Here is a 23945-nt window from a genome sequence, read left to right as displayed (position 1 = left end):
GACACTCGAACCACAGCATTATTAAGCATTTTCCAAACAAAATGAATTTAAATCTACCCCAACTAAGCTCCCCATTACCCAATTTTCGGCCAGCTCCAGCTCCACTCCCCCTCATCTTCTGCAATTGACGCAAGTGGAAGTACTTTTCGGCCTCAAAACAATTATCTAGCATTATTGCGCGATTGTTATTTGGGTCTGGTAGGCGAGCATACAATGGTAATCATACAAGAAAGAAATACAAGAATATAGAAATAATAATGCCAAAGAGCTAAATCTAATCCAAGTCAAGTCAGGCAATTGCGGCAAATATTAAAACAGTTGACCAAACACTCGCACATGGGGCACCAAACTCGTTTGGGAGACCCACGAAAAAAAAGAGAGAGGCAAGGTCTTTTGCGTGCGACTGCAACAGCAGCAGCAGCAGTGCGAATCTAACTGCAGTTCTGCGCAGGTCGTTGCCATTTGGCAGAGTGCGAGCGAGACGGGGCTAGCCCAGCTGAAAGAGACGGGAATAGCAGGTGATGACGGCCTCAAGCTGACCAAAAGTGCAGTGAACTCTGAACGAAGTCGAAGCCGAAGCCCAAGTCGAAGCTAAAGCTAAAGCTGAAGCTAAAGCCTCTGCCACGAACTCTCCCCGTCCCTCTCCCTCCCACCACTCCTCCACTCTTCCGTCCCACTCCCACTCATGCTCCGTCTCCCTCTGACTGCTTTAATGGCCGGTATTAATGTAATTTCAATCATTGTTTTCGCCTTTTTTGGCTGCCCTCGCTGTCATATAAATTCTTCACCGCTGTTGGCGGCTCTTTTAATGACTCACCCGAAAGCCAGACTCCCAAAAGTGATCAAAACCAGCCAAAATGTGAGCTCACGTGCTGTATTTGGGCGTTCGCCGTTCTTTTTTTCTGATTTTTTCGAGTGTGATTTGATTTTGTTTCAGTGGCAACGCATTGAGATCTCTATCGCCATCTCGCTCAAATAAGTGGGCGCTTTAAATGCTTACACTCGAAGAATCAAGTATATTTAAAACCTTTTTATAATAAATCAAGGTTTCCAGAATATATTTTTATTTATTGAATCTTGTCCATTAAGAACAAAAACTTTTTTGTCTAAGTTTATTTAAAGTATATGATTGAGGCGGCAATCAAATAAATTTATTTGTTCAAAATACAATTATATATCTTAAGATTTTTTTTAAGGTTTAGTCCGCATTTTTTCTCTGTGTACGATCGCACAGCTGCAGCTCTGACTCGTATTATGCAACAGCTTTGAACAATTTATGACAAAAGTCATTGCAAATTATTTTCAATATTGAGTCATATATGTGAGAGACTGCCGCTGCCGATGCAAAAAACAAATTCTCACTGCAGGAAGTGGGCGTGGCTCGCGTTGATTACGGTCTATAATTGAAATATTGAGTTCAGAGTTCTAGGCAATCAGGGATATAGTAATTGTGTAGCACAGCCGTCCATCAAGATTCGATCTTTATCGTCGATATTTCGGTGTTCGAGCAAATTATATGGAATTAATCAAATTTGGACGGTCGACAAAGAATTTCGTTTGCGAAACAATGACTAACTAGATGTTATTAGTGTGAGTTTCCAAAGAATTATTACAGTTTTTAACAGCCAAATGAGCTATAAGAAATTCAGTTTGTTAAGTACAACATAAAAAAAAAATGATTTTCAATAATTTACTTATTAATCAAATAAGTTTTGAGTCCAGACGGCGCCTTTGAATTCAGCCAACGTGTTGGGCAATAATAAGATTTGAATTTTTTTCGAGCAATAACCTCGAGCTGTTTAGGCCGATTGAAGTGGCCACTAACTAGACCACTTTTCGCTGAAAACCAAACAGCTCATAATCGGTTTTCGAGTGGGCGAAATGGCAAAGATTTTCGACATTTTTGAGAACATTGCGCCACATTATCGAATCGGACCGAAATGCTTTGTGGCCAACAAGTTTATCACAACTGCTGACAGCGCTTGTCCAATGGCAATAATTTATTTGATTAATTTATAAATTGCATTTGCCCGACAAGAGCAACAAGAAAATTGCCCAGCAATCTAATGTGTGTGCGAGTATGTTAGTGTGCGTGTGTGCGAATTTGTGCTGATGTATGTGTGTGTGTGCAATGCAAAGTGAGGTCGCTGCCGTTCAATAACCTCGAGTGTCTGCGGAGAGCCTCTCTACGCAATTGCAATTGCAGCCAACGAAGTCAACGAGCATGGCAACAACTCTACACTCTACACTCGACACACACACACACGAGGCACACGAGGCGCACACGCACACATTAACAGCAATACTAATCGGTCGAGTCCGTTCGTCAGTTTTCGTCGCTCGCCTCGCCATTGCGTGGTAATTGCTTTCGTTGGGGGTTTCGGGGGGAGATTTAAAACGAGGGGGAGGGGTGGAGAGATTTCTGGGGACTCTATGAAATCTGGGATATCTAGTGGGGGGAGGTTGGTTTATTCAAAGAATGCGTTCTATGCAATCCCGGTATTCCAATGACTTACTCAGCTGACTTATGAACGCTTAAAAAGGGAACACCACGCACAAAGGAGAAGAGAAACATACCTGTAAAGAGAGAAAGAGAAAGAGAGGGATATTAGATTACATTTGAAATTTATTAAATTTTGGGAATGATTGGGAAACACAATAGAACAGTAGTAAAGGAAGTTATAAACCATTTGTTATATTAGTAAGAACAATATAATAAATATGAATGCTATAATATAACTATTGCTGAATTAAAGTCATGGAAACTCCTTTAAAATATCTCGAATATTTTAAAAAATGAATAATAAAAAAACCAATTTCAGTTCTTGATTTGATATTAAAACGGCTCCACCTTTACCAACAAAATGAAACTCCTTTATCACAACTATGTTAATTAATAACAAATAAATTCAACCCAGCAATCCCAGAGTTAAACTCGCATTCATATGCAACCAGACCAGTTAAGATCTCCTTTAAGCCACAGAGAACACAGAGCCCAATTAACAGTCGGCAATCTTATCCGCAATCTCGGGCCGTTTCCACCATTTGAGGCACTCAATCATAGAGACCCGCCACTTATCAGAACCCCCATCAAAAGTGAGAAGCCACTGGAACTCCGCGAAGGGGAACCCTAAAGAACTGCAAGCTGGGAATACTCTCGACAGGCTGGCTCCACTCCACTCCACTCCACCTGCCCATTTTCCAACTCCCCATTTCCCCCTTCTCACCCTCCCTTTGGCCCACGGATTCCTTGGGCAATTAAACCGAATCAAAGCCCACAAAGCACCAACTTCATACGGTGTTAGTCGGCGTCGTTATCGCATTTCACAATTTTAGAACAAGCACACACATGCACGCAGATACAGACACACACAGATACGCGCACTTACACCAGCAGAGAAACGCAGCAGGCAGCGAGTAACTAACCTAACCTAAGCTAACCTACGCTAACCCAATTCGGCGAGTTCAATAAACTCAACCGCAAGCGAGGAGGCGAAACTGAGCGGGGAGTTTGGAATTGGGAAGGGGGAGGGGGTAACGGGTTCGCGGAGGGGAGGTGAAAGGGGGAGGCGGGAACGGTTCTTGGATTAGGGTATTCCCCTATTCCCTCTCTATCGCCCCTCCCCTTCCCCAAATACAATTCTAAAATATAGATTAGCTGTAAATCCTCAAGCCTAATCAGCGGGCATACAACTAAAAATACACCAAAAGAATCATTTTGATTAAGGAAATATTTAAATATATTCTCCTACTAGAAAAACTTTTCTTAATAGGATACAGAGTATATTATTAGATGCCTGTTTTGCTATGATTAAATATTACAATCTATTAAGAAGTAGATAATTCCACAGGTAATGTCACTTATTAAAATAATCAAAATTTATTTTAGCCAATACTAAAAGCTGTAATTACTACTGTAATGCTAATCTGCATAGATCTTTATTACTATTCCGAGCTTGTTGGCTGCTGATCTCGTGGAAAAGTTCGCCCTGTTCTTTTTCTCAGTGAGCAAACGATATTTCTAGACTGCTGTAATGACATGCGGACTGCCTCAACTAGAACTTGCTTGACTTCGTTGCTTTTGCTTTGCTTTGCAGTTGCTTTTTCTTGGCTTTTCTGTTCAGTTCAGTTCAGTTCTTTTCTGTTTTATTTTTTTTCCTTGCTGTTCAGTTCTGTCGTTTTTCCATCGCTGTTTTGTCGTCGTTTGCTGAGCGGCAGCAGAGTTTTCCGCTGGCAGCGGCGCCCACCCGAAGTTCATTGCACTTGGTATAGCGGCATATTTTGCATTCGCCTCTCTGCTTTTTTTCTAGGCGATTTTTCTTTTGCTTTTCCTGCGACTGCCTTTCCTTGGCTGTCGTATTCTTATCTACTTCGGCTCTGGTTGTGTGACCCACAACACACGCGAAAATGCCTTTTGCCAAAAAAGCAGTCTCCTTTTTTCCTATTTTTCCTTTGCTTTTTTCTGGCACATTTGGGCTGTCGAAATAATTGCATTAATGACACACACTTGCAGCGAGAATTATTATGCTTGTCACTTAAAGTTTTGTAGGTTCTGTTAATTAAAAGCAATTAAAAATAGTCTTGCCTCTCAAGTGGATGCAAGTGGATTCCTGACAACGTCGCGTCGTTCTGCTCTTTTATTTTTAATTTTTTGGGACTTTTCTGACAGCTCTCTGACGGAAACACGAATTTTAGGCATTTGAAAAACGATTTGTCGCCGCACTCGCACTCGCACTCGAAAACTTTTATTCTTAGATCGTATTCGTGTTGGAAAACCAGGGGAAAACCAGAAAACAAGCGAGACAAACTTTTCTGGCGGAGTATTCTCTGATTTTCTGTGTGCTTCAAAAAATGGGTACGCCGACAAATTGATTGTTGTGCGACTGTCTGAACAAAACCAAAAAAAAAGGGATTTGGCATTTTTGAAATTTTAGAACGGCACATTAATATTTTATGTTTTCATTTAAATATGTAGATCGTTTGTCTAGCTCCCATTAAATAGAATTCTTTAACGTTTGAATGCATAAATAACAAACAAGCAAACAAGTTTTTAACACCTTAATAACTCAACTAGAAGCCAAGTTAGTGGAGTGCTTGGATGTGTTGATTCTGCATCGATTTCAATGAATTAATTGCGCTCAGGTTGAATGACTCGTTGCATCTGTCACCCACTTGAGAGCGCCGCTTGCTTTTTCAATTTGTTGTCGAAAAATACAAATTTCGCTCGGACCTAATGCCCATGGATATGGATTGGTGTCGTCGTCGGCTCGAAATTCAAATATCAAACGTAACAAACAGAAATCAATTGCGAATATTCGAATTTGAATTGTAAAGAGCGGCGGCGAACAGAACGAGCAGCGAGATCCTAATGGTCGGTTAGGCTGGGGCCCCCATTAAATGCAATTCCATCTACTTGACTTCGGTCCGCCGTCGAGTCACGTTTTTCTTTTCTTTTTTTCTTACTACTACAGCAAATGCAGGGGGAGGGGTAGGGGGAGGGGGAGGGGGATTTTGGACAACTCTGTTGAGGTGATTGTACGGGCTGGCTAACAAGGTACGTGCTGCGGATTTCTGAAGGCTGCCGAACGAACGAGTTTCGCACAAAGTTTCGCGAACACAAAAAATCTATCTCAAATTGTCTTACATTCGATTTTTTCAGAGTCAACATAAATTACCAGCGGCTTGATCTTATTCTGCTTGGAAGCTAAAAACTGAAAACAGAAAACTGAAAACAGAGAGCCAAAAACTGCACGTTGCAAGCTGAAAACTGCAAACTGCCAACTCCACTCGGCTTGACATTTTCGTAAGTATTTTGTGTTGCATGTTTGAGGTTATGACTGACATGAGGCGACTCCGATTCGATTCGATTCGACACGACACGGCACGACACCATTAAATGAGGCAAGGTGTTGTTTCCAGATCGGGCCTTAAGGGTTTCCATTTTGGGAGATACTTAACGGCCCGAAAAGAATGTCAAATGTCGCCGGATGACATAATCGTGTGTAAGGACAATAGGACCACTCAAAAATAATGGGGGAAATATGGCTTAATAATTGGATTGGCTAAGACTGCTGAGCATTTCTCAAATGTAAAAAATAATAGGTGAAAATCACATGCTTATAAAAGAGTAAAAACTTTTTAGGCCTTCAAATAAATCAATTCAATTTCTGAACTTTAGATTTTATTATTAAACAATAAACTCTCAAATTATCTTTATAGCCAGTTTATTGTTCCTATTTACCCGCCATAAATATCCGCTCTCAACATTTAAGCTCGTTCCACATGGCTTACCCTCTCCACTCCGTTTGAAAACCCATTATTTGCCTCCACCCACAAAATTACTCATACGCACTGTTGGCGGTAATATAAACCGCCTTCGAATGGCACGCCCATTTTGGACGCAAAGACTGCCCCCAAGTCCCCAAAGCCACGTTATGAGCTGTGTAAAGGCAAAGGCTAATATTCTATACGGGGCAGGGCAAATATTAGATTACTCATACGCAGCGTTGACCAGGCCAAAGCAGCCTGTTCCACATTAATTGCCATAAAAATAGTGCCACCCAAAGGGGTGGGGAAACGGAGGAAGGGGAAGGGGGGAGGGGGCGGCATTCATAGAATTTGTGACGGAAATGAGTTAGTGCCATTTGGCATGCCCCCAACCCGAAAAGGGGGGCAAAAGGGGGGCGGGGCGAAGGGGGGGGATCGCAATGCACACACGCATGCAACGAAAGCGCGTGCAGCGACTACCAAAAACAGTGGTGGAGGTGAAGCAGGGGAAAAGGGGGTTTTCAAGGGGGTGGGGCTGCCATGCAGACCCGTTGCTGATGTTTTTTTTTTGGCCTGCAGCACTGCCGGGTTGCATAATTATCATGCAACATGCGGCAGTCTACATGGAGTGTCTGAGATTTGTGGCCAAAACAAAACGTTGTTTAACGCCTGAGAGCGTTTTAGCCGCAGCTCCCCCTCCCCCTCCCCCTCTGCCTTTTCCCCAAAGGAAATGCGGGGAAAGGGGAATGGAAGATAGGCTTAGTCACGCACTTTACGCACAATTTTCACTGGGTTGGAGTGAAGAGTTTTCAGTTGGAAAATAGGAAGGATTATAATCGACGGTGGTGGGGTGCAATAAAATCCATGTTGGGTTGTTCAAACCGATCGTAAATCAAAGGAGATGTTCAATATATTATACACAGGAATTGTCTAGCCTGTTTAATGGGTTCATAAATCAAATAATTGTTTGGAGAGGTAAAGCATTTAAATTGTATGCAGAAAATTGAAAGATCAGGGAAGTCAAGGAAAATAAATGTCTGTCTAAAAAACATTAAAACCTTATACAAAGAATACAAGCTAGAGAATTTTTTAAATACTTTTTGAATGTTTTTGTGGGTCATTAAATCAAATATTTGTTTGGGAAAGGGTACACAGAAAATATGGAAAATGATAAAATGATCTCTTGAAATGCAAATGCTTCAACAATCAAGAAAATAAGAAATTCAAAAGAAAAGAATTATGAATTGGATATCCTAATATTTCTGCACGTTATATATCTTTTTAACTGAATGTCCTAGTATTTCTACAAATTATACATTTATACCATATTTTTTATTTATTTATTTAGAATGTTCTAAACATTCTGTTTGTTTTCCTCTTCAAACTGGATACTTTGCTCATATCAAAGTAGGTTTTCCCTGGAAACTTCCCAACAAAGGCAAGCACTGTTGACAACATAGTAACTTCTCGATCCACCCTCCTGCTCCCCAACCGATTCCCCCACTTCAATCTCCCCCCTTCCCCCTCCTGCTGCAATTTTGCGGTCTGTCCGTGGGCCTTTTGCTGCCTGGCAACTGGCAACTGGCAACTTACAGCGAAACGTGCGTGGCATGACCATTGCTATCAAAACCTGGCCGAAATGGGGAGTGGAAAGGGGCAGTGAAGAGGGGGGAAAGGGGAGGGGGCAGCCAGGGCAGCAGCTGCGCTACTGGGAGGCAGTTGGAGCGGTCTTTGACCGCGGCGAGTAACCGTTAGGTAGCCAGAAGGATTACGATTACGAGCTGGGCCGCAACGTTTGGCCGCTTGTGCGAGGTTAGTGAACAAGCGGCAGCAGCGTGAAAAAAGAGAAGGAAAACAGAACGAGGGAAAGGAGAGGGAGGGGAAAGGGGCGGGGAAATCAGTTAAAGCTAAACGCCTGCCGGTCAGTTGCAAGGTTTTTCTTTGTGCTTCTCGTTTTTTTTTTGACTACCAAACTTCATTCCCCATTCGCCTCGCGTGGCCAGCAAACTCAAACTTGCATTGTTACTCGGATTGAATTGGATTGGATTGCTCGACTCGACTCGACTCGAGTTGAGGTTGGCTTTGCGGCTTTCCAGCTGTGGGGCATGCTCTTCGTGTTGCTTATCGCGCCTCGAAATGCGCCCTGCCACAACATTAATCAATTAGTTGGCGAGGAAGGGCTACCACTTTGTTTTAGGGATAATTGAAGGCTTGCTCGAGGCGGTACTCACAATCGAAATTGCCTCGTGGATTTCCCAGATTGAGCGGGACGAATCGAAATCAAAATCAAAAGCTTACCTGCAACAAAAAGAGATAAATAAGTTAGTAAAAATGCGGAACCACTTTGTACTTTATTTGGGTTTTTTTTTTTTGGTAAAAATAATTTTAAGGGGAAAGGAATAACCTGACTTAAAATCTAATCAAAGTTTGAAAAGGGTAAATTGAAAGGGGTTCATTTATTTCAATTATAAAAACATGATAAGTGTACTAATATGGTATCTGCACACTTAAGTTATTTGAGGATTATTCATTTCATTTAATCAATTAAATTCCAAACCTATTGTGTAATAATCTCATATCTTTTTTAAATTCCCATAAAAGTCATTAAATATGTTGCAAATGCAAGTAAAAAGTCATACGAAATGTTAAACCTTATTAGGACCAACCCTAAACTTAAATACCAATCATTTTGAGCCGCATTGTACGAGTTAAAAGTTCAATTAAACAAGCAAATTAACTCGTTGCGACAAAGCTCCCTTTGGTTAATTGCTGAAAAAAGAAAAATGAGTAAAGAACGATTCCCTTGGCAGGCAATTAACGAATCGTGAGCCATTCCCACGCCTCGCCGACTAAATCCTGGCCAAGATGGCACGCCCCGCAGCACACAGGCCACATAAATAATTCGCTCTTAATTATTGGCCAAGTCAAGGCGAAAGCGGAGCAGGCAGAAACCAGCAGCAACAACAACAACAACCAGCAACAACAGCAACCAGCAACAGAAACAACATAAAACTGTCAACGGCAAAATGTCAGACGGTTTTTTGACTTATGACATAAGACAATTATAGCCAAGGTGCAGCCGCCAAACATCGGCGCATTGAACTCGCTCACTCGTTTAGCTAGCCGTTCTGCCGTTCTGCCGTGTTGCAGTGGCAACATCCAGCGGCAACTTGCAACATGTGATCCGGCGGGGTTCGTGTCTCGGCTGCATCGTGTTTTTCCTCGCCAGCGGAAAAGTGCATTCAACCCGCAATGACTGACGTCAACGTTTTGGCTTCGCAAAGAAAGCAGAGTCAATGCACTTTGTTGCAACTATTTTCACCCCCTTCTCCTCTTTCTTTCTCTCTCTCTCTCTGTCTGTCTCTCTCTTTCTGCGAGTTGCGGTACTTTCATTGCTCAAACAGCAAGCAAAAAATAAAGCAAAGCGTTGGAAAAACTCGTTGCGTTTGTTGCAAGTTCGTTGACGTTCTGTCTTTCTGTGATGATCTGTGTGTGTATGTGTGTCTGTGTGTGTGAGTGTTCTAGAATGTTGCCAGCAAACTGGGAAATTTCCAGCTAGATTGCGGCGGAGAAAGAGAAAGCAACAGCGAGTGCAACATGTTGAGCGGACTGAGAAAATGCAAACAAAAAGACTCGCGAAATGTGACATCGGATGGGAAAAAAGAAAGAGATTGCATAACAGGGCCATATTATTTATTTGCCAGCAATCCAAGCTAAAGCGTTACATAATCTATACAATTTAGTACAAGGAAAAATAAATAATCAAAAACATTTTAATTTAGTTTTTTATTTAGCTTGAACAAAACTCATTAGAATGATTTGTTACTTAATTTACGTATTAAGTTCCTTAAGCATTAAATAAATTTCCCCAAAAATCAAAGCTAGTAAATATTTATTGAAAAAATTCCAAAAAGCCTTTTGAATTCTAACTTTTCTTGGGATAGATACTTTAATGAATTCCTGAGGGGAAAACCGCAAAAGTCAAGAGAACATCACATTATTTATTAAGCCGAAGATGAAAAGTTTAATTCGATGGCATAAATTTGAATATCCCCTGCTCTCCCTTTTCAATATAGCTTCTTCCTAATATTTCAGCTTTTCAATTAGTCTTAGGACGAGACAACCCTTGAACCCTTCTCGAACACCACCCCCTGCCAAATGTGCCCCCCTTTTGGCTCCACAAACAGCAGTCTAAACAAACACCATTTTTTGGCCCATCAGCAGCGACAGAAGCAGCAGCTGCGGAAAAGTGAAACAAGCTAAGCCACGGGCCAAACACCACCCCCTAAAAAGGGGTAAGTAACCTCGAATGAAAGCAAAGACTTTTCCGAGCTTGCGGGAGGGGGAAAAGCGGGGGAAAAAAGAGGCACGTGGCCCGAGAGTCGAGGCGAATGACTTTTAACTGGGTCAGCAAAAGTGGCTGCTGTCCCTCAGCTTCGGGGGTGGTTCAGGTATGGATATATATATATATACATATATACATATATACTATATCTGTTTGCTCAGCCACTCAACCAAACACACACACACATTCGTTGGAAATTTTACTATCGCTCGTAAAGCCAGAGGGTAAAAAATTGCATTTGCCACCGTTCGTAGTAGAGTTTCGGTTGCAGTTGCATTTGCAGTAGTTGCAGCAGTGGCAGCAGCAGTTGCAGCTGTTGCAGTTGCACGTTCTCTTTGCCATAAGATAAGGCCAAAAAGCAAAGGCCGCCTTTGTGGGCGTGGCGGTGGCATTAATTTGCTCGCCATTTGCTTCTGCTTTCGGCACTAATTACTCATTCGCTGGAACAAATAAACGAATTCGATTTGGCCTTGGCTGAGCAGAAAGCAATTTAACTATGAGAGTAATTAGTCTTTGGCACTTTGGTGTCTGTTTTAAATGTGCTTCTGTGTTCTTGGAATCTCATTTCGGTGGATTGCATAACTTTTAAGGTCCACAATATGTTACGTTTAATAAATTGCATTTTGCAAAGTCTAAATATATTGAGAAAGCTGTAAAAAGCTTAGATAAATTCTTTGTATCTCATAGTAACTTTTCTATATTCTTATACATTTTGCTTTGTGTTTATTACATATTTTGTTTTGATTTTACCTATTAATGAGTAACACACACAATTTTGCAAAAAGTGGAATAAATAGTGATAGTAATAGTAAAATTCTACTTAATAATAATATATTTTTTTATGTTCAATACATATCTTTATCTTATTTTTTTATTTGTTTATTCGTCTTTTTTTGTTTTTACTATTTCATTTAGTAGCTTTCAAAAGCTCACTGCTACAGGGTCTAGCAATCTAAAATGTTCGTTGCATACTTTTGTGCTTGTAAAAAAAGCACACTGCTCGATCGCAGCGTGGACACCCACCGCAAGGTGGCGCTAAAGAGCATGTGTATACATATGTAGAAAATGCTTGGGGCTGCAATAACAAATAAAAATGCACATGAAATATGCGAAATTGAAGTACAACTTATATGTATATGTTTTATGGTTCCTATGAAATAACAAATTCTACATCAATTTAAAAAAAAATATAGTGTTTTCTTGCTATATTTTAACAATAAAAAACCTTTTTATTTACATTGCATCTATTGTTTTCGACCCTTTTTGTTATTTATTTGTTTGTCTTAAGAAATCCTTTTTTTCTATTCTTTGTATAGATGATTTGCCTTAAAGCGCAATTCTCGTGCAATTTTAAAATTTTTTTTTATAAAATTTATCATTATTGTTACGCTGATTCTTACAGATTCAAAAAACAAAGTACCGCACTTATTTTATTACTCCTATAAGATTTTTGCAAAACAATTTTTTTGTTCAGTAGTTTAATATTTTTGCTTTTGTAGTTCAAAGATACTTTCCAAATACAAAATTTGTGTCCCTTTTTTATGCACTTTTCGCTCTGGATGCCACACCTCTCTCTTCCACACTTCCCACCCTCTGCCGACGTCGACGTCGACGGCGACTGCAGTCAGTCGTTCAAGTGCATTTCAGAGCATTAACCTTTGCGTCTCTGTGTAAGAGAGAGAGGGAGAGAGAGTGTGTGTCCTAGCCCAACATTCGGATTCGGTGCTCTCATTGGGGTTCTCTTCTGTTTTCCCTGGCCGTTCCCTTTGATTTTCCAATTCGAAGTGCAGGCAAGTGGAAAACCCCGAAAGCAGAATGAGAATTGAGGTCTCGCACGATAAAAATCTTGGGAATGGTGCAAGTATGGGTGAACAGTATTTGCCTGCTGATAAATCCAGCCCCAAATTAATTTTTCTGTTTATTTTGGGAGTTTGGTTTTCTACTGTCTCTCTTTGCTTTCTTTTCTCTGAGATTATCAAGTGCACTTGGTGTTTGTTCAAATTACAATCATTATCTGATGCGTGCTCTAAAATTGGTGCAGGTTAGGGTCTATGAAAAATAACAGTCTATCTCTGTGATTACACTGAAAGAAGAGGGGGAGGGGAAGGCAGACAAGCAAAATAAAGAATTATACAAAATGTTTGCTTAGTCTGTTTTTATTTGTTGTTTGCAGACGAAGTAAAATATTTGGTTGTTTTCAACATACAAACATTATTCCTATGTACTTTTCCCCTGCAGAAAAGAGAGCATGAGAGAGAGCCGTGCTCTCTTTTCCGCCTCTCCCTCCGCTGCTTTCTTATGGCCTGCGCTGCGTACGCTGCTTCTGTTTCTGCTTTGACATTGAACGAGTTCATTCACATTTGCTGCACGCACACAACTGCAGCGCGACTCACACAGATACTCGCACGAAAAACTACACGAAGCATAAACAACAACTGCCGAAGCGAAATGGAAAAGAGAAAAAAAAAGAGGCACAGCAAGCGGCAGCGAAAAGAAAGAAACAACACAAATGTATGCACACTCATGCGTAAATAAATAAATATGCTAAAAAATGTGAAAAGAATAACAAACGCGTTAGATAATAGCCCCAGAATCAGAATTGAAGAAAGCTGGCCACAACGAGTGGTCCCCCGGGACTTTATTGAAAATTAACATCTATTTGACTATTTCTCTGCGTCTCCGCTTTCCACGCTCCTTCGCCGTGGTCCCTCGAAAAAAAAACACAAATAATATCACCTGCCCTCAACAATTTTTTTAGTTACGAAATCGGGAATTGGGTCATTAAGGCAGCAGGCAACAAATGTGTGAAGGCAGCGACTAGTTTGGGTTAAGGATAATGGAGTGGGGAAATAGATGTGACTCATGGATAACAGTTTCTGGTAATTGTGTGGAGGAAGAAATACTTCTCACCACTGTCTTAATTAATTGTATTTGTATTTCCACAAAACATATCTCGTGAAACGATAAGTCTTTTTGTTTGGGTACCTTTGATGTACATTAAGAAAATGTTTTATTAAAGGCGTTTAAAGCATTCATTTATAATTTATAGAATTTCTATCTTTAAGTATATTAAAATGGTAAATAATTACCAACAGTAGAAATATATCCTAGGAACATGTGTTTTACCGCCTTTAAAGCTTTCACCTTGAAGTAACCAAAATTGTAGGCTCAAACGTTCTATAAATACCGAACATGTTTGTTGTCAAACCTTTTCCGCGATAATTAATCAGCGAAGAACCCTTAAGCGGCTAGAAAACTACATTTAAAACACGACTGAGAACAAACAAGTTTCGAATAGAGCTTCGGTTGCCAAGTGTCGAAATGAGTCAGTTGGCAGCGAATGAAGTCATTCGTCAAGCCAAGACGCAGAAAAGATCTAAAACAAAAAGCAACATAAAGCATAAGAATCTGTCTCTGGTCTCCGAATAGAGGTCAATAGACAAGCCGAAGGTCCGCCGAGCGGATCAGGTAGGCAGGCCGACAGAAATCGCAGCCGCAAATGGCCAGGGCGGAAATATCAGCCAAAAACGAGCCAACGCTCCACGCGGCGTATGAGCAATCTGCGAAACTCGATTTTACAAAGGGAGTGGGAGAGGGACGGAAATACTGCGTGCGGGAAGGGGAAGGGAGACGGCAGCTTTGGCCTAACCTTGAACTTCAAAAAAGCGCGAAGGAAACACAAGTTTGTAGGCCTACCTATTCAGTTAAACATATATTTATATTCACATAATAAACATATAAATTAGCACACAACAAAAGAGGTTCCAAGAAACCAGAAAAGCCGAAAAAAAAACTGGTCCAAAGTCAATGAACTTCTGCTTCTTCCTCTGCAGATCAATTCGAGTTTCTCGTGGACAAAACAGTGGTATTTGGCAAAATTCCTTTGTCTTATAAAATTGTCAAGGAGTTTTCGAAAAAAAAACACTTTGTATTAGCCACCTAAGCAACAGTTAGCTAAAAACCAACATTATTTTCCTGTAAATTAGGTTAAACAGTGTTTTTATTCAATGTTGGCTTTATGCCCTGACTTTTAACAATCCTTACTCCAACTCCTAAAAATTTCAATTTGGGAACGCATACTGTGTTTATATTTTCGCAACGTTTGAAATTTCAGACGCGCAGACGGTTTAAATGCAAAAACAAATACAAGGACCGCCGAGGGCCAGACGAAAAGAAAGGGACGGCAGATGCGAGGAGGGAGCGAGAACGAGAACGGGAACGGGAACGAACCTCGACTGGCTGTTAACCCAATTCAAGGACGTCATTGAGACATTAAACCCGACTCGCTTTCCGAGCCCCGAGAGCCGGCGAATATAAGGGAATAGGGCAAACTACTTTGCCAAGGTTGTGCAGAGTGGATATGGCGGTGATCGCGTGACACGATCCACTCACGATCCCCGGGAAAAGCTCTAGCTGATTGAGGTTCCCCGATGCGAGACACTCATCCCTGGAAAAGGGAACAATCACTGGAGCGATCACTGGACTCTGTCCAGAGGCTCAGCTCGCTGGGCGAATGAACTTGCCGGCGTTTTCAATGTCACAGACGACAAAGGGCGGCAACAGAGGCTTTAAAAGCAGCAGGAGCCCAAGAAATGCACTGAACAAAATAATACAAATAAACTCAGAACCATAGTTAACCATTTCAGCAGGATTTTAAAAAACTTTTTTATGATCACCCCACCCTCAGAATCTAATCATGTTTTAATTGGTAGTAGAACAACATAAAAGTCTTAAAAGAAAAGCGAACAAAGTGTACGAACCCACAAATGCAATCACCATCGTATTGTGCTAATCCCTAATTTGATTTTCCAGTGCAGGATGAAGGAATCATCCACAAAGGCAGCGCTGAAGGTTTCGTTCTGGTTTGGTGGTTGCTTTATTTTGTTTTCAATTTTTTGTGTCTCATTTGTATTACCCCAGGATTGTGTTGTTGTACATTTTGATTTATTTTATTGCGACGCAATTTAATGCAAGGACAATTCGCCAGACGACGTCGCAGGTTTTTGCGAAGGGCAAGCTCCTGTTGCTGTTGCCAGAAAAACAACCCCGTTCAAGTAAGTCCCGATCCCTTTTATCCCTGCCAAGGAGGTCAACCGAGTTCAATGTCAGACCCAAAGTTGGTGGTTGGGCATCAAGTTGCACGTGGCGAGCACACTTTCGCATTGCCACCCCCGCGCGGCATCGACAACCCCTCTGCCCCTGAGCTCCAGAAAGGATGGATATGCGGTGCGAGAACTTACCTTGCAACCCTCGCAGGAATGCACGCCGTAGTGGAAACCGGAGGCCTTGTCCCCGCAAACGCGACACAGCACCGTGGTGCCATCGAATTCTGCAAATAAAAGATGGGAATTCGCTGATTAAAATCCTGAATTTATCAATAAAGGATATTAGTAAAAGTTGAGGGTTAAAAGGGGTAACCTCTTTTTGATAGAATGCATTTTATTTGAAGCAAAACCTAAATGGACAATCGTAGAAAATATTTTGTTTAACAGCTTAGTAACTTATTGAAAATACATACTACATATATTTATTATTTATTTATAAATTAATTTATGTAATTAAGAACAAGTAACCGTTTAAAGTTAGGTTACAAGGTACCCATCAAATCCATGATCTATATTTGTTCAGTCAACCACTTTCATTATCACTTCAATTTCATCACCAAACACCATAACAAATCGAAAGAAAGTCCCCTCGACGGGGACGTAATACTTTCTTCAAATAAAAGCAGCGCAATGCCAATGCCAAATACGAAGAAAGCAGCAAAGCGAAATGGGCGAGACAACAAAAACTTGTTGCTGAACTTGAGCTCGTTCTTGGCCGAAGAAATGTTACGTAACTTTCACCGGCACGCCAGGTAAACAAGAAAAAAAGTGCTACCAACCCAGAAGAAAGTAAACAAGAGAGAGCACAAGAAGAAGGAGCGGAAGAGAAAGACTTTCTTTTGGGCGGAAACAGGTTCTCGTGGCTGAGCGAAAGACTTTCTTGGAGCAGGTTCTGTTTTGGTTCTTTCTTCATGTTGAGGCAGCTCCCAAGAAAGTCTTTCTCCCAGCGCGAGAAGATCTTCTAGCCCTATTTCTCTCTCGCTTTTTATCTCTGCCTCTCTCCCTCTCTGCACTTCCTCTTTTTCTCTGTACAAGCAGACTCGCCACGCTTTGTAAACAATTGTAAACGGCAAACAATGTTCATGATCTTCACGCTGCCATGGCCATCATCATCATCACGATCGTCGCGATCATGAGCAACTTGTATCTGTATCTGCCTTTTGCTATTTCTGTGCCACACTCGCACACACAACCAGCATCTACTACACATAAGTGTATTGTTGCAATGCCGACAAGTTCACTGACATTTCGCACTGCAGATCGTTGCACTTTTGCATCGGACAACAAAACAACGAAGCAGGCCGCAAAGAGGAAAAGGGGAAAACGGGGTCTTCAACTGATCCCTCGCACGCCACTGACTGAATTCGCTTCAAGTTGCCAGACTTAATGATACTTGCTCTATGCAGATACATAAGTGGTCTACCCAATGTGTTGAGGGGTGAACTACTTTTAAAGATTTTAAATAAATCAACTTGATGCTTGAGGTAAGGAACTTAAAGTTGGTAAGTCTTACTAAATAGTAAATACTTAATAGTGCGTAAGAAAGTAAAAGGAGTAGTATATTTTGTTAGTCTTATCTTTTAAAAAGAATAGTAATAAATATACACAAGTAACAATCTTGCTAGCATCTGAATAGTATCGCATAGTGATCTTCCTCAAGATAATTGATCACATGGCAAACTCACAACTAGGAAGTAAAACACAAAAACATCACATTCATAAGCGACTCCCTTCCTTATAGATACAGATACTGTATGCTAGACTAGCACCGTAATTGAAGTGCTTATCGGAGAAGAAAGCTAAAAAACGAAAACAATCACAGCTGGCAGTTTATTTGAACTTGAAAAAAAAGAACAGAATTTTCACAAGTTGTCTTTATTTAATAAAATATTATGGTTGCTGTTCGGGCTTCCTTTGTGAGTTTTTTTTTTGTTTATTTTGTATTTGTTTTCGGGGAATTTCGTGGCACACATTTAAAAATATTTCGTTGGGGGCGTTGAGATAAAAAAGAATGCCACGTTCTGTCTCTCTTTCTTTCCTAATTCGGAAACTTATTCGGAATCGTTTGGATTACGTCATTGCCGATGTGATTTATATAAATATAGGTTTTTTTTTGGCAAGAACTTGCTTTTGTAATAGATTCGCTCATGGATTACCAAATTGTGTTCTATAAACAAAGGCGGCAAGGTCAGTGGAGAAGCCCCTCTGTCTGCCTCCCTCCCCCTCCCTATCTCCCTCTCTTTCCCCGCCCCTCTGGCCATCTCGTTCTCTTCCTCTATCGCTGTCTCATCGCCTTGGGAACTTGGAGTGAGGTGTTCGCATTTGCTAATCGGAGACACGTGTAATGGGCTGATAAATAAAAATTTGTTTTTTTCGATGTAATAATAACCCATTTGAGGAAGGGACTTGGGAAGTTCTCAAACGCGGAAAGTTTATAGTTTTGTGTTTTGGCTGCTTTTGCGATGTATCTTGAAATTCACTGGGTCTATGGAACTCAAAAGCTATTGCCTAGAGATTAGTTAGCTAGGCCGTGAATCAGGCTGATTGAAAATAATCTTTTAAAAGTGAGTGGCCAATGTACAAAAATGTTTTTGTTTCTGGGAATTCAAATGAAATGGGAATTTTGTACTGCATCATATGATTTTATTTTGTGTCTTGTTCTGATAACTTCATATGAATCTAACAAAATAAAATTTTCTAAAAATTTGGGGAAGTTCCATATTTTTTGTACGCCATAATTTATATAAATATTTTTACTTGATTTGTAAATTACGTCACAAAAAGTTGTCCAGAATCAAAACTCTAGTCCTAATTTCAATAGGTCTCCCGTTCTAAATGTGTTTTAAATGTTGTTTTCCCACTAAGTCTGTGAATTTCGAGCAGCGCGAATAATCTGCCAGCCAAATCTATGGGAATTATCTAATACGCACTGCTCACACACATGCACGCAGCGGCGACCTTGAAAGTTTCATTCACTTCACACGCACACCGATGCGGGAAGGGGCGGGGGCTTTGGGGGTGTTTGCGAAGAGGTGGAACGGGCACTATCAGAAATACTAGAAATAAACCAAACAAATAGCAGCTCCCCTCACAAACACACCCCAGAAACAAGAACACACACAATCAAATTTCGACTACTCAAAATATTTATTAACACGAGAGGGAGCGAGCGCGAGGATCGCCGAAGAGGGAGAGGGAGCTATTGCCATATTGGCAATGTTCTGTGTGAGTCAAAAAAAAAAGACTACTAAATTAAAATTTGACATTGAAATTTTTGCTGCTCTCTCTCTTTCCCGCTCGATCAATAAAAGTTTTGCGCGTGCGGGAGAGAAAGAGAGGGGGAGAGAAACGTTCTCGCTCTGCCTACAAAATTCAATGCGGAAATGTTCGGACAGGTTTTTCAGTTGATTTTTTTAGCGCCAGTTCAATGTATCGTTTAATCAAGTCAAGAATAAAAATATTTTATTTAACATTTTCGTCAAGTTCAAGAAACGCAACTGAGGTCAGCTCGAAATTACGGAGACACCTTGTAAAGTGGGCGCGTTTCCAGTCACCTTCGCTCGGAGTTCATTGAATTAGCAACTACCGCCTAAATTTCGATTATGCAATGGGATGTATTTTGGCTGGCGTGGAAATTAATGACCTCTTATTAAAACAGAACGTTTATTATACTGTTTCGGAAAGGGGACTGAGTGCATTGATCTTCGGGTTTGTTTTGTTTTCTGGTTCCTTGCACTTTTGGGGCATTCATTAATTTATTGAACTTTTGGGGGGTTATTGATCGAAGCGTGGGAACATTTACTTTTTGTCGTTAAATGCACATGTGCCATGCTTTAAAATAAAACATTTTTCACTTGCTGTATGAAGACAAACAAACAATGCATTTTTAACTTAATTTAGTGTTTGCTTAGATGTTTTGTGTTAAACGCACAAAACCATGTTGACATTCACCCCAATTGAAGCGTCAAAAAATATTCCCAGCTCAACCAATTAGCCAAAAGTAAAAGTCCACAAAAGTAAAAATGCCCAAACAAAAGTTTGCCCAAAATTGCAATGGGAAACACAAAAATGTTACTTTCGATTTGTCGATGTCGATGGTTTTCACTTTCAGGTCTTTGGCCGCCTAATAAATTTCTAAAATGCACAAATAATTGTGCCAATAAAAATAAACACGATCGGACGAAAATCAAATAAAATGAAAATAAAATAAAATCGAATAGAGTTAACTTTCCAAGTGAGCAAAAGTTTAAGAGCCCGCCTACGAAAATCGAAAAGCGCCTGCGAAAAGCGAAGAAAGAAAATGAAATAAAATAAAGCAAAAGACAAATAAATTGCGGAGAGCAATGGCAAGGCGAACTTTTCTTTTGGACAATTGTAGCGTTGCAGCTTGACTTTCACCGACATTTAACGGGGGGTGGGAGGTTGGAGGAGGTATTGGTACTGCTCACCTGGAGGAGTCATTAACCCGTTGCTATGTAAAAATGTCAAAGAGGCTTAGACCCGGTTTGTTTTTTGCCCGTAAATTGGCCGCGCATGCGCAGTCGCCTTGGTGAAAAGTGAATTTGGCTCTGACTCTTTGGCTTTGGCCAAGTCAAGCTGCAGTTGGCTTTTCACTTTCGTTTGGCAGCAATTGAAATGCGAAACTTGGCAAACGGATGCACATCGACCCGGCCGAAACCAAAACAGCAAGAAATTCATTTGCGAATGCGAAAAGAAATCCGCCGGTCCGCGATCAACTGAAGTAGCAATGAACTTGGAAACCGACTTTGTCATCGCCCCCCATCTCCTTCGCCCAGTTTTTCACTTAGTGAAATGCAATGCCAGCTCATAAACGCATAAATAAATATCGGAGGCTTGGGGAAAAACACACACTTTAGCAATGTAAAGCAAATAATGGCAACGAATCGCAATGGGAGTGGGTGAGAAATGGTGGGGCAATGAAATCGGAGACATAATCGAGACACATATAAATATTATTTTGGTTTTCACTTTCGATTCGACTGTCAAGCGGTAGGTGTAAAGTGCGATTGATTGAAGTGGTATTTCGGTTTAAGCCGTGAATATGGAGAACATAAACTAAGGGTAATTTATTAGGGTTTTGCTAGTAAAACACAAGACCAGTAAGAGATTACCAGTGAAAGCTTTTATGAGGCAAGCCACCTCAAGAAAATACAAATGAAAACGACAAATAATATTTACACAAATGGTTTTGAGGATATTATATGTTAATTAGTTAATAGATCCTTATTCCTAGGAAATCGAGATAAACGCTTCTAAAATTGTTGTCATAAAATTATTATCCAACTTGATCTTATTCTCCTATCCCAATTAGTATCCCTCCTTATCCTATTATTAAATACACCTTGAGAACCCAAGACCCCAAAGCCACAAGGTGGCCCCGTCCACTTTGATTGGAACCCACAGATTGCCCCATGCGAGAAATAAAGGCGACTATCAACCAGTTACCCTCCATAGGAAGAACTACCTTGACTCATCGCTTGAACTGCAATTGCCCGGATCCAATCTGAAGTCTTAATGCGGACTTGAACCGGTTGCTCATGCAGTGCATTAACTTCCTTTAGTCATAAAACAAAAGCCTGGCATTGGTACAGTTATATTTTCGGTGAAACAAAAAATAAATAAATAAAACGAGAAAAACCGAAATGAGTTGAGAGCTCAAGTTAATTGAACTTACTTGAACTCTCGGCTTAAACAGAAAATGATTTCGGATGCGGAACGACCTTGATGACTGGAATTCACTGACTAAACGCCGATCATCGGACTGATAATGATAATGGCTTTGATAATGATGGTCACACGATTGCGGTACAAGTGACGTCACAACAATTATATCGGGCGCCACCTCGCAAATTTCCGCCTTGGCAGGCCAATCTGCCTAATGCTAATTGGCGGGGGAAGGTCAGAAATCAAATCAGATCGGCAAACACGAGATCGGATTTTCTCTCTTTTAGACTGCCAATATATAATATTTCTGGCATACATATACCGGCGTTTTATGGTTCGCATACTTTTGGCTTTCAAGGTCCCAAGTTAGTTAAAACGGAAGCAAAGCATAAGATTGCTTTTATTCTGAGATCAATACGGTTTTCTTATTAGTCTTGGTCTTTTATTGGAGCAGAGCAACAAGACGTTCGGATAAGAATTGTTTACCTATGTTGGCCATTTGAGCTTATATAATGAACATTTTTTATTAAGATAAAATTTTAACGAATATTTTGGTTCGTTTTTTTTTTTGGTACGACCCTACTGAAGTTATAAGTAATTATATTATGGACAATAGTTGCAAAGTTCTATGAGGTGATTTTATATACTCAGGAGTTTACACTCTGTTTTAAATCTCCGCATTAATATTCTGTGTTTTATGGGTGTACATTTTGTTCTCTTCGAAACCAGTTTATACTTTAACGTTCATAGATAATCTTTTGATATTAGAATGATTTTTGTCTTAATCCTTTATTATTTCTCTATTCCTTCCAGTATTCATGTCCCATAAAACTCACCTATGTTGAGCTCTGGTTCTCCCTTCACCGAACTGGCCACAGTTGTATCCATAACTGGGTAGGACTTGATGTATTCGGGAGTTTGGGGACGCGAGTCCGCTGGCACAACCACAATACCACCCGGGTGGTGCAGATTGGCCTGCGGATAACCGTGCGGATACATTGCGTGCGGATGTGGGTGGTGCTGAAGGTGATGCTGCTGTTGTGGTTGCTGCTGCTGGTGCTGCTGCTGTGGGTGGTGGGGCAAGGACTCGAAGTGCTGGGGCAGCGGAGGCTGCTGTTGCTGCACCACCACGGTGGGTCCGTCGGTGGTGCTGACGGCACTCGACTTGCTCACAAAGATCACACTGCTGTGGGGCAGCTTGATGGAGGAGTTGGGAGAATTCGAAGAACTCGCCATGGTCACACCTGTGGGTGGCACAGTATCCAGATCTGTGACAGGTGCTACCAGGCTCCTAAATTCCGGACCGTAGTTCTGGCCCATGCCCAGTTTGCTGTTGTGCTGGTAATAGGCCGATACACTCGTGTTTGGCGGTAGTTTCAGAGCGTTTTCCAGGTGGGAGCGACCGCTCACCCCCAAAATGGGTGGTGCAGTGGTGCTGGGCTGTTCTGGGGCCGGTGGTGCTATCATATTAGCACTCACTGTGCTGCAGATCACTGAGGTCTTGGCGCTATCTGAACTGTCCGCGGACATTAACATTTTGTTTGGGGTTTTACCAGCACTTTCAGGGGAACTTCTTGATTATAAAATTTTTTAATTTAAATTTCCAGCCTTGAGCATAGTTTTGGTTTTTGAAGCACTTGTTGAGATACTTTTATCCTTTGCATTCGGATTTGTATCTTTTAAAACCCTACTAGGGCAAAGTTGTCATGTTTCGAGAACACTTTTAAAAATCATTGACGTAATTCACTTCTTGGGTTATCCTTTTCACGGAAGGCACACTACACTGCTAAAAACTCGCGACTCGGGTGGATCGACGAAACGAAACGAAACGAAGCGGACTGTGGAGCGTGGAGCCGACGATCTGCGCGGTGCGAGTGGCTGTTAGTCAATGAAAGGAAAATCAACATTCGCGTCGGATCTTGTTCAGTTTTTTCGGCCAGCCGACCCTGAGAGCGAACGTCGACGTCGGCGGCGGTGGAGAGTGAGAGAGAGCGCTCTCCGCTTCCCACTCTCTCGCACTTGAAACATGTGTTGCCGCCGGGGGAGAGCGAGCAGGACAGCGCGATCCCAGAGATACCGCGTTTATGCGAGAAGCACTTCACGTAATTAGTTCATAAAATGTTTATGGAAGATAAACAAACAAAATTGCTTGCTAAGAAACTTACAGCTTTAAGCGATTCAATAGATCGTTGTCTTTGTCCACTACTAATAAATATATTTGATTAGAACATATAAGTTGTTTTTTACTAAACAACCAAATGAGTTAGCAAATTCAATGAAATATAAACTGATAAATAAACTTTGAGATTAATAATAAACAACTTTACTTTGACAAAAACAAGGGGTTGTACTATGTTGTATTCTGTTGTCCGTAAGTGTAATACTACTTGGGCTCACATTTCCACCAATTCACGATATCAATTTTCGAGCTGGATCCCGCATGAACTCAGTATCAGCAGCGAGGGTTAACAACAGCTGTGAGAGCGAAACACATGTCGCTCGACCAGAGAACCAAAAAGAGCCACTCTCTCTCTCTCTCCAAC

At 41.0% G+C, this 23945-nt stretch overlaps 1 protein-coding gene across 1 annotated transcript in view; it reads right to left on the bottom strand.

Moving 5' to 3' along the window:
- The window catches only part of LOC108099815 (ecdysone-induced protein 75B, isoforms C/D), a 48479-nt gene extending 25162 nt beyond the window's left edge, over positions 1-23317 (bottom strand). The window contains exons 1-2 of the mRNA XM_017203445.2: positions 22239-23317; positions 15853-15941 (exon numbers count right to left, since the gene is read on the bottom strand). Of these exons, the coding sequence (XP_017058934.1) occupies positions 15853-15941; positions 22239-22938 (789 nt within the window). The 5' untranslated portion in view covers positions 22939-23317. The remainder of the gene's footprint in view (positions 1-15852; positions 15942-22238) is intronic.
- Between the last annotated feature and the right edge of the window lie 628 nt (positions 23318-23945).

The sequence above is a fragment of the Drosophila ficusphila genome, unplaced genomic scaffold (genome assembly GCF_018152265.1).
Source record: "Drosophila ficusphila isolate 14025-0441.05 unplaced genomic scaffold, ASM1815226v1 contig_106, whole genome shotgun sequence".
In the NCBI taxonomy this organism is placed as follows: Eukaryota; Metazoa; Arthropoda; class Insecta; order Diptera; family Drosophilidae; genus Drosophila; species Drosophila ficusphila.
The sequence above is the reverse complement of the archived record's forward strand: the minus strand, read 5'-3'. Positions and strand labels throughout refer to the sequence as shown.